The sequence below is a fragment of the Mirounga leonina genome, unplaced genomic scaffold, assembly GCF_011800145.1.
Source record: "Mirounga leonina isolate KUSES-001 unplaced genomic scaffold, KU_Mleo_1.0 Mir_91, whole genome shotgun sequence".
NCBI classification, from domain to species: Eukaryota; Metazoa; Chordata; class Mammalia; order Carnivora; family Phocidae; genus Mirounga; species Mirounga leonina.
In genome coordinates, this window is record NW_023270839.1 from 998344 (window position 1) to 1010694 (window position 12351).

At 35.5% G+C, this 12351-nt stretch overlaps 1 protein-coding gene across 2 annotated transcripts in view; it reads right to left on the bottom strand.

The window, feature by feature from the left end:
• G2E3 (G2/M-phase specific E3 ubiquitin protein ligase) overlaps positions 1-12351 on the bottom strand; it is a 59176-nt gene that overhangs the window by 37929 nt on the left and 8896 nt on the right. For both annotated transcript variants that reach the window (XM_034994832.1, XM_034994831.1), the window contains exon 2: positions 2053-2093. In XM_034994832.1, the coding sequence (XP_034850723.1) occupies positions 2053-2085 (33 nt within the window). In that variant the 5' untranslated portion in view covers positions 2086-2093. The remainder of the gene's footprint in view (positions 1-2052; positions 2094-12351) is intronic.

The following is a 12351-nucleotide window of genomic DNA, read 5'->3' on the forward strand; positions in this document are numbered from 1 at the left end:
TAGTATAATTATCAATTTTTCTAACTTACGATGTTTACTTATACAGAAAATTTCTAATAAAACAATGAGAAAAACACTAGCTAAAGAGAAAAGACTGAGAATCTCAAGGCAGCAGATGAATACAAGATGAAAGGAGCTTGAATCTCTAAGGGATTGCATGGAGCAGAAACTCCCCGTTTGTTCCAACTCCCCTAACCAATCCACATTGAATTGTAACATAAGCCAAGTAATAAACTTTTGTTGTGTTAAACCAGTAAGACCTCAGCATTTACCTATTACAGCAGCTAATCTTATTTACTAATTATTAGCTTAAAAGAAACAGTCTTATTACTAATTACTTAGCTAATACATGTAATCAAGAATGGATGTTATGCATTGAAATGGTACATCTGTTAACAGACTACTCACAAAATAAATTCCAGGACTGGAAAAAAACATCATGAGCTAATACTTAATGCTGTTAAAATATCTCCCCTATATTTGCCCTCCCTCACTACAGGTTAATGAGATAAGCCATAACTGAAAGCCCTTTCCTCAATCTTTCAAAAGATTTCAACTCCTCTTCGTTTTGACCACATCAACTCTAGCAAATTGCCATTTATTTATTGGACATCTTATACCAGCAGCTCTCATCTTAATTCCTTCATTCCCAGTGCCTATACTTTTAGTTCTAAGTGTGCATGCAGCTATCAAGAGGAAAAGGAATACAAGGAATGAGCTGAGACTACAGAATAGAAGTACTCATGATGAGCGCTGGATGGAGATGCATTTGCTGTTATGCTGTGGACCAGTAGCTTTTCCATTTGTTCCCTTCCTCCCTTCATCCAGATATGGAAACTGGATGCAGAACAGACTAGGTTTCAGGCATGCGTTTTTAGAAGTACCCTGCTTTTGTTTGTATTTGTTGTTTTTGAATTTTAATATTTAAAATTCAGTAACATTGTTCTGACTTCACTATATTAAGATCCCCTTCTAACTATGGCAAATGATACTGGATGTATTAAAATAATGACATAGGGGCGCCTGGGTGGCTCAGTCGTTAAGCATCTGCCTTTGGCTCTGGTCATGGTCCCAGGGTCCTGGGATCGAGCCCCACATAGGGCTCCCTGCTCCGTGGGAAGCCTGTTTCTCCCTCTCCCACTCCCCCTGCTTGTGTTCCCTCTCTCACTGTCTCTCTCTTTCTGTCAAATAAATAAAAAATCTTAAAAAAATAATGACATACACACATAAGTAAAAAAACTGAGTCAATCTTAGGAAAAATACTAAGTAAATAACAGTAAAGATAGTATTTGCAGTCTACAAATACATGAAGGTAGACCATGAATTACTAAGTTTCAGAACAATGAGCACAGTGGATAGAAGTCTGTAGGTAAAAGCAGAAAAGCAAAATAGAGGGAGGATTAAGAGCAAATTTCCTTATCCAACACGATGTGGTGTTAACAGATATTCTCTATCAGTGATGGTCAAGATAGAGTTTTAAGTATATTTTAATTTGTGAGGGAATCAAAAAATAAATCTTAAAAAGGGTAGATGAGGGGAGTAGTGGCAGAAGAATATAAAATAACAATTTAAATTTCTCATTTTCCATGGTAGCAAATCAATATATACTGTTAAAACTAATAAATGAAGAAATCAACAACTAAAAGCAAAGGTCTCTGAATCTATTTGAGATGGTTATGAGCACCTGCAGGTAAGTTTTCCTTTTCATGTTAAGTTTTGTGTATTGTTTAAAATGGTCTTGCCTGCATTTTTCCTTATATAAGAAAAAGTCATACAAAAAGATGAAAAAAATTGTTTATCAAATAAACAATGCTGTTTCATTCAGATACAAAGCATACCTGATAAAATTTGGCAAATTGTCCTCTTACAGCAGATTTTTGTTGAAATGAATACATGTAATACTATGTTTTCGTATATGGATGTGTGAACAAAAGCATGGATTCCTATATTTTGAGCCAGCATTCTAAAAAGTCTTATTGTAATAAAAAAGCAAGAGTAAAATATCTTAATATTTTAAATTATATTTGAAAATGTTTTAAGTATTTTACTTACCAAGATTCTGTGAGGCACCAGGTTTATTTTCATTCATTTTACTAAGAAAAATAAGAACATACAATACAGCCATCTTAATTTCTAAAGTTTCAAATTATCAACTTTAATAAAATTTAGTCACTGAATAATTACAATAATTACAAATAAGTTGCATAATTATTTCTTTCTCTAGTACTTAATTTCCTCACCTTTCACATATCTAAAACCATTAGTTTTCAATAAGCATGTTAAAGTCTGGGAACAGTGTTAAAATCAGAGGGAATGCTTTTTAGTTGTCAAGAAGATTAAGATGACTACTGGCGTTTAGTGGAAAGAGGTCAGGATTGCAGGGAACCTGTAATGCACCAAAAAGACCTACATAACAAATAGTCTAGACTTCCAAATTTCCAGCTGGATGTTTGAATAGGTTAAAAACACTGTAATTACAGGGCGCCTGGGTGGCTCAGTTAGTTAAGCGACTGCCTTTGGCTCAGGTCATGATCCTGGAGTCCCGGGATCGAGTCCCGCATCGGGCTCCCTGCTCAGCTGGGGGTCTGCTTCTCCCTCTGACCCTCTTCCCTCTCGTGCTCTCTGTCTCTCATTCTCTCTCTCTCAAATAAATGAATAAAAAATCTTTAAAAAAAAAACAAACACTGTAATTACATTAACCTAGAACTTAGCTAAGCCCATTTGACACATAAATACAAAGTCTTTTCTTTCCTTGCTATTTTAGAACAAAATGAATTATTTTCAAACTACAACTCCTATGTAAGTCAAGAAAATTTGTATTTTATTTTTGTTTATAACTTTATCAAGAATTGTTCATTATTTAGGGGAAAAAAGTCACATCATCAATAGCAATGCCACTGAGTTGCCTACAAAACAACCTTATCAAGCTATATTTGCGACTTGCACTTGCAGGGATTCTTCACAGAGCTGCAAGCATCTGACTGCCATATCACATCTTCTAGTACAATGTTCAACCTTGTGCATTCTGAAAGACATTGATCTGCCTCTGTCTCCTCACTCCCTACTAGTTAACAAAGTTATTTATATTCATTATTGAAACATACCTTTTTCTGTTCTCTAGTTTGAAAAGATCAGAACATTATCATCAAAGTTTCACTTTACCAAAAATATATAAACAGCCTACTTAAAATGTTACGAGATTCAAGTAGATAATGTATGTGTGAGCTCCTGGAATTAAGTAGAAAAGAATAAACTTAATAATGCTACTAGGTAAATGTAATCTCATTTTAGTTTTCAAACCAATGCTCAGAGAAGTTAAACAGCTGTCCAAAGTCAGAGCTAGCTGAGTGGAAATAGACTAACCCATTACTGACTATACCACTTTACATGAAAATAATAAAAGAGCATAATAAATAACACAGAATATTAAATGTCAAAGGAAGGATAAAACCCCCCTACAAAGATTACTATCAAATTCCATCAATGCTCTTTTACAATTTGGAATTTATATTTCATACTGATTGTAAGAACTGTTTTGGGTTTAAACACTGATTTTCTCATATCACTTTTGTGTTTTTATAAAAAGTCACAGACCAAATTTGGGTCATTTTGTCTCCAAGCCTTCAGTATTTCCTTACAAAAAAATCACCTGTGCCATTGAGATTGGTAGTTTTTTTTCTTTTTTAAGGTTTTCTTTTTTTTTTTTTTGTAAAGATTTTATTTATTTATTTGACAGAGACAGCGAGAGAGGGAACACAAGCAAGGGGAGTGGGAGAGGGAGAAGCAGGCTTCCCGCCGAGCAGGGAGCCCGATGGAGGGCTCGATCCCAGGACCCTGGGATCATGACCTGAGCCGAAGGCAGACGCATAACGACTGAGCCACCCAGGCGCCCTGAGATTGGTAGTTCTTAAAAGAATCCATAAAACAACTGAAGAGCCCCGTGTTAAGCAGGCTTTGCAATTAAGTAGGTCCAGCCTATCTTTCCCATCTCCTCCCCACAACCATTAATGCAATGTTAAAGTAGTATTTTAGTGTTTTCTAGGGGCGCCTGGGTGGCTCAGTCAGTTAAGCGTCTGCCTTCGGCTCAGGTCATGATCCCAGGATCCTGGGATTGAGCCCCACGTCGGGCTCTCTGCTCAGTGGGGAGTCTGCTTCTCTCTCTCCCCACCTGCCCCTCTACCCCACTCGTGCTCTCTCTCTCTCGCTTACTCTCAAATTAATAAATTAAATATATTAAAAAAAAAAGTGTTTTCTAGACTTTTTTTTTTTTTTTAAGAAGCACGGATTTTACTCTATAGGCATATGACGACACTTTGATGTTTATACATGTTCATACAATGACTGCAGACTGCCCCACTGGCCAAACTGACTAAGGATCACAACCTTAATTTAAAACATGCTAAAAGATGTATGGGGATAGGGGTCCATCTTAAAACTGATGAAATACAATAAATAGGAAGATTAAATGCCTCTTTTATTAGAACTTCTTTATAATTCAACTTCCTTTTTTTTCCAGTTATATTTTTTTAAATTAGTTTCAGAGGTAGAATTAATGATTCATTGATTGCATATAACACCCAATGTTCATTACAATGCCCTCCTTAATTTAATGCCCATCACCCAATTATCTCTTCCCCCCATCCACCTCCCCTCCAGCAACCCTTAATTTATTTCCTAGAGTTCAGCCTCTATACTTCAACTTCTGATGAATTCTGCATAAAAATCTATTCACATGTAAGTACATGTTTATTCCATAAACATATAACTGTAGTTCACCTAGAGTAAACATATTTTAATTTATAAATGATGCTTAATCAAATCCAACAACACAGATTTATATTTGAGATCCACTCTCTCCAGTTTATAATTCCTTACTTTCTCCCCTCTGTCGGTAAATTGCAACTATCTTTTTCTTACTTTTAGATTTACTGTAATTCAGAATAATGATTGAGGTCCACAACACAATTATAATAAAGATATTTTAAATTCTCTCAATGATCTTAAAGCAAACATTAATCACATATTACTTTGTATTATGTTTACTTCAATTTTTTTAATTCTTCAGCTACACTGGCAAATTCCCCGAGGGTAAAATTCCTGTATCCTTCAGCACAGTACTAATAAATATTTGAATATGACTGATACATAGTCCAGAGATAATGATATGACGGGCAAGGTTCTAGACTACATTTTCTATGATGCTACATCTTCTCTTCCTCTTCCCCTTCCCACTGCAAGGACCCAAGGCATCTCTTGGTGGACAGTGTGATGAAGTTCTGTTCAGATCTTTATAACATATATAACTATGTTCCCTTAAGAAAAAAGGTGTCTGAATTTTTTGTTATTACTAGTCTCAAAATTCTGCAGTAAAACAAGAGCTTTCTCAGTTACAAATAAATGTAAAAGAATTAAAAGTAAACATCAATCTCACATGACACACACACACAAAGTATCACAGAGTGTGTAGAGAACCATGCTGAAAAGCCTCCAGATGTCATTGGCTATAAGCTGATCATAAGAAAGATCTCCAATGCTGGCAAAACATGTATGGGAAAGATTTTTCCTATGTATGCCAATATCTAATAAACACTTTATGTAGTTTTTCAAAGTGTATTAATATACACAATTCCACAAAGACCAATGGAACAAAACTAGAAAGCCTAGAAATAGATCTTTTTCCAGTCATTCGATTTTCAACAAAGGTAACAAAGCAATCAATGGGGAAAAGAAAAGTCTTCAACAAACAGTGCTGGAAAAACTGGATATCCATATGGAAAATGAACAAATGAACCTTGATCCATACTTCACACCATGAAAATATTAATTCCAAGTGGATAATAGACCTAAATGTATAAGCTAAAACTACAAGTTTTAACAGAAAAAGTAACAAATTATACTACATAAAAATTAAAAGCTTCCACTCATCAAAAGATATGACTAAGAAAGTAAATATGTATGCCACTGTAAAAGATGTGTCTGACAAAGCCTTGTACCTAGAATATATAAAGAACTCCTACAACTCAACAAATACAAAGCAAACAATCCAATACAAAAAAAAAAAAAAAAAAGGGCAGGGCACCTGGGTGGCTCAGTCGTTAAGCATCTGCCTTCGGCTCGGGTCATGATCCCAGGGTCCTGGGATCGAGCCTCCATGCTCTGCGGGAAGCCTGCTTCTCCCTCTCCCACTCCCCCTGCTTGTGTTCCCTCTCTCGCTGTGTCTCTCTCTGTCAAATAAATAAATAAAACCTTAAAAAAAATTTTTAAAAAAGGGGCAAAAGATATGAATGGACACTTCATGAAGGAAGATATGTGAATGGTTAATATACACAGGAAAAGATGTTTAACATCATTTGTAATTAGGATAATAAAGATTAAAACCAAGGCACTGCTGGCTGACTCAGTTGGTAGAGCATGTAACTCTTGATTTCAGGGCTCTAAGTTTGAGCCCCAACATTGGGTATAGAGATTACTTGAAAATAAAATCTTAAAAAAAAAGTTAAAACCACTATGACAGACCACTTCATACCCACAATAATGGTTAAGATTAAGAAGACTATCAACACCAAACATTGGAAAGGATATGAATCAACTAAGAAACTCACATAAATTGTTGGAAGAAATGTAAAAGTGTTAAACAGATACCCATATACTAGCCTTTGACGCAAGAATTTCACATCTAGTTATTTATCCAAGGAAAAATAAAAACATATACAGACAGAAACCTTATGCAAGAATGTTCATAGCAGCCTTCTTCATGATACTCCAAAGCTGAAAACCCACTAGTTCACCACTAAGAAAATGGATAAACAAATTGCAATTTATTGATAAAATACACTACTACTTAGCAATAGGGGCGCCTGGGTGGCTCAGTCTGTTGGGCATCTGCCTTTGGCTCAGGTCATGATCTCAGGGTCCTGGGATGGAGCTCTGCATCAAGGACCTGCTTGTCCTTCTCCCTCTGCCCTCCACCCCCGACCCCATGTTCACACTCTCTCTCCCCCAAATAAATAAAATCTTCAAAAAAAATACTACTTAGCAATAAAAACGTAAGAAGTGTTGCAAGATGCAAAAAAAAAAAAAAAACAACCCCACAAATGAACCTCACAGATATTATGCTGAGTAAAAGAAACTACATAGCATTCATATTTACACTATTCCATTCATAAGACGTTCTGAGGCTGGCAAAATCAATCTACCATGAAAATATCAGAACAGTGCTTATCTCTCAGTCAGGGAAATGACTGGAAAAGGACATGAGGAAACTTTCTGAAATATCCTACTTTTGCTAAGAGGATCTAAGTCAGTAACTGATACAGAGAAGAAATCTCAATTTCCAAAAAGATACAGAGCTATAGATATGGGCTATCTGAACACAACATTCCTCCTTCCTCTTAATTTTGTAGTTTTCAAGGAAACAACACCATAGGTCCACTGTGTAGTCCAGATCTGATGCTGACTCCTTTAGTTTACACACAGCCCTGGCTTTGCCTGACCTTATCAAAACACTAGTTCATTTAAATTTCACCTAAATGCCACCCTTCTCCAAAATCCTTTAAGAAATTGTTTTACCCTTTGTTTGGTGAGAAGCCGGGTGGTTCCTCTGGTCTGCAATCTCTCTCACTGCAATGAGTTAATAAACCTAACTTTATCACATTACAGGTTTATCTCTGGTGGTTTTAGGCTGACTTTTAGGTCACAAAACAATTGCTGAATATTATTCAGGAGTTCTGTATACTATTCTTGTAACTTTTCTCTAAGTTTAAAATTATATCAAAATTAAAAGCTACCCCCAAATTGGATTTCTAAAGATAGGACACAATTCATACTTTTGACCAGTTGACATTAGCCTTCTTCTTAATTCCCAGACCTGAAATAAAACTTTTTTCTAAATCCTGATTGATGATCACTTTGTCTCCAAAACTTTCGCAAAAAAAAAAAAAAAAAAAAAAAAAAAGAGGGGCACCTGGGTGGCTCCGGTCATGATCCTGGAGTCCTGGGATAAGCGGCTGGCTCTCTGCTCAGCAGGGAGCCTGGTTCCCCCTCTCCTTCAGCCCCTCCCCACCCATGCTTGCACTCTCTCTCAAATAAATAAAATCTTATAAAAAAAAGATTATTCACATATTTTTAATTGATTTTATCATTTGTTTTCCTTCCAGTGTATGAACTTTGAAACTTCCTAAGTAGAAGGAGGAAAATGTTATGTAAATATATGTCTCAATAACAGCCCAAGTCTTAATAGACTTGGTGTTCTAAATAATAGCAAACTATTCTCTCCTTCCTTGAGACGCCATGAACAATTTAATGAAGAGTTCCAAGAAGCCACTGTCAAAAAGTATTCTGAGTCTCTTCCACTGTTTACCTCCACTTGGCCAATCAGTGATACTCCTTCCTTCAAAAGGTGAAGCCTGATTTCCCTCTCCTTGATTGCGGCCATGCTTAGTAACTTGCTTCTACCAAAAAGGCTGGCAGAAATGACAACGTATGACTAGGTCATAAAAGTCACTGTGACTTCCTCCTTACTCTCTATCATGGAGGAAGCTAGCTGTCAGGTCATAAAGACTCTGAAGATGCTCCTTGGAAAGGCCTACTTAAGCAAGAGTGAGCCATTTTGGAAGCAAATCCTCCAACCCCAATTAAGCCTCCATATAACTGAAGACTAGCTAACAAACTGAGAGCAACTTCATGGGAGACCCTAAACCAGAACCACACAGCTAAGCTGCTCCCAAATTTCTGACCCACAGAAACTGTCAGATAATGTTTGTTGTTCTAAGTCACAAAGTTTTGGGCTGATTTGTTACATAGCAACAGATAACTAATACAATAAAGTAAGCCAAATTCCCTCTTGTTACAGCGGGATAGCTATTCTAAAAGTTTTTTGTGAGATTTTTTTAGGATTTTCAATATATGATTGTGTCATCTGCAAATAGATAATTTTACTTCCTCCTTTCTGGTTTGGATGCCTTTTATTTCTTTTTCTTGCCTGACTGCTCAGGCTAGGAATTCCAGCCATGTTACATAGGAATGGTGATAGTGGGCACCCCTGTTCTAGTCCTGATCTTACAGGAAAACTTTCAACCTTTCACCGCTGAGTATGTTAGCTGTGGGCTTGTTATGTTTGGCCTTTAATATGTTGAGATATGTTCCTTCTGTACCCAATTTGAGAATTTTTATCATGAAAGGATGTTGTATTTTCTTAGATGCTTTATCTGGATCTATTGATATGACCATTTGATGTTTATTTCTCATTCTATGAATCTGATATGTCACATTCACTGATTTGCATAGGTTGAACCATCCTTGCATCTGGAATGAATTCCATTTGATCACGGTGTATGATCCTTTTTTTAAAAATTGAAGTATAGTTGACATACAATATTAATTTCACATGTACAACACAGTGATTCAACATTTACAAACATTACAAAATACTCATCAAAATAAGTCATCACTATTTCTCATCATATAAAGTTATTACAATATTACTGACTATATTTCCTATACTGTACTTTTCATCCCCCATGACTTATTTATTTTATAATTAGAAGTTTTTATCTCTTAATCCTCTTCACCTATTTTACCCATTCCCTCCCATACCCCTCTGCTCTGGCAACCATCAGTTTGTTCTTTGTATTTGTTCTTTGTATTTATGAGTCTGTTTCTGATTTTTTGGTTTTTATTTATTCGTTTTGTTTTTTAGATTCCACATATAAGTGAAATCATACAGTATTTGTCTTTCTCTAACTTATTTCACTTAGCATAATACCCTCTAGATCCATCCATGTTGTCACAAATGGCAAGATTTCATCTTTTATGCCTGAGTAATATTCCAACGTGTATATACACACACACCATATCTTCTTTACCTATTCATTTATGGAGGGACACTTGGGTTGCTTCCACATCTTTTAAATAATGCAATAAACATAGGGATGCAGGTATCTTTTGGAATCAAGTGTTTTCATTTTCTTCGGGTAACTATCCAGATGTGGAAATACTGGATCATGTGGTATTATGATCATTTAATGTGCTGTTAAATTTGGTTTGATAGTATCCTGTTGAGAATTTTTTCATCTACACTCATCAGGGATATTGGCCTGTAGTTTTCTTTTCTTGTAGTGTCGTTATCTGGCTTTGGTATCAGGGTAATGCTGGCCTCATAAAATGAGGTTGGGAGTTGAATATATAGTTTAGAAAAGAAATACAAGGGCAACAAACAAATGAAAGAAGGAAAGCTGGAAAAAAACCCACAAAACTGCGGAGTATCCCTCCACATATGAATTTCAAGGAACCCTTGATAGTCAAAACCAAAAAATAAAAAGTGAATGATTTATACTTCCCAATTTGGACACTTACCACTACAACTATAGTAATTGAAAAAGGTTAGTACTGGCATGAGTATAAACATATAGATCAATTGAAAAGAAGAGTACAGAAATAAAGCTGTAAGTCTATGATCAATTAATTTTTGACAAGGGTGCCATGACTATTCAATAGGGAAAGAACAGTCTGCTCAACAAATGGTGCTGGGACAAATGGGTAGCCACACGCATAGCAATGAAGTTGGATCCCATCTTGCACTATATGCAAAAATTAACTCAAAACAGATTGAAGACTTAATATGTAAGAGCAAAAACTATAAAAATCTTAGAGGGAAACATAGGGTCATGTAAATCTTCATGACCTTGGATTTGGCAATGGTTTCTTATATATGACACCAAAACCATAAGCAAACAAACAAAAAAACAAAAAATAATTTGGACTACACAATCAAGAGAGTAAAAAGACAATCCACAAAATGGGAGAAAATATTTGAAAATCATATATCTGATAAAGAGCAAGTATCTAGAAATATTTAAGAAACTTAAACTCAACAACAAAATGACAACCAAATTTAAAAACAGGCAAATGGTCTGAATAGACATTTCTCCAAAGAAAATATTTATATGATCAACAAGCACCTGAAGAGATGCTCAACATCATTAGTCATTAGGAATATGCAAATTAAAACAATAATGAGATACCACTTGATGCCCCCTCAAGTGAGTATAATTTAAAAACCAAGAATATAGAGGGGTGCCTGGGTGGCTCAGTCAGTTAAGCATCTGCCTTCGGCTCAGGTCATGATTCCAGGGTCAGCAGGGAGCCTGCTTCTCCTTCTCCCTCTGCCTGTCACTCCCCCTGCTTTTGCTGTCTCTCTCTCTCTGTCAAATAAATAGAATCTTTTAAAAAATTTTTTTAAAAAAGCAAGAATAGAAAGAAATTGGAAACCTCATACATTGCTGATGGGAATGTAAAATGGAGAACCTACTATGGAAAATAGTCTGGCAGGTGCTCAACACATCACATGTAGAACTATCATATCACCCAGTAATTATACTAGGTACTTATCCAAAAGAACTGAAAGCAGATTTTCAAACAAAAACTTGTACACAAATGTCGTTAACAGTACTATTCACAATAGCTAAAAAATGGAAATAACTCATTTGTCCATTAAACTGATGGTATACAAAATGTGATATATCCATAGAATGTAATATTATTCAGCTATAAAAAAGAATGAAGCATTGATATATGCTACAACATGGATGAACCTTAGAAATAAGCTAAGTGAAAGAGGTCAGACACAAAAGGTCACATATTATGTAATCCCATTTATAGGACATAACCAGAACAGGTAAATCCATAGAGACAGAAAGCAAATCTGTGGTTTCCAGGAACTGGGGGAATAGAATATATGGAATGCTTGTCTAATAGATATGAGTTTTCCTTTAGGGGTGATAAAAATATTTTGAAACTAGATCGAAGTGATGGTGATGGTACAACATTGTGAATGTACTAAATGTCACTGAATGGTTAAAATAGTTAATTTTATGAGTGAATTTTACTTCAATAAAGTTAAATGTACACCTATCATATGATGCAGCCAGTAGTAAGAAAGACATGTGCATTGTACACAAATGTCCATAGTGGCTAAAAAATGTCCTACTTTTATAGCCAAAAGCCATAAGAAACCTAATTGCCTATCAACAGAAAATGGATAAGATAAATTGAGGTATGTTCAAATAATAGAATACATTTATTAAAACCAAACTGTACCCATAAATGGAGTGAATTTTATTTTATACAAATTCTATTACCAGAAAGATACATAAAATTAGTACCTTCACTAAAAATATATTTACTTAAATTAAAAAAAAAAGCAGCATGTGAGCAGGTTGTAAGTCCCTACTCCATCCTAACAGTAAGCTGAAAAGACTGAAAAATCAACATTTTTTGGATCGGTAAGAGGGAGGGACACCAGACAAACCACTGCCCCCAAGAATAGAGACACGGGTGAGTACAGGGAGTCAC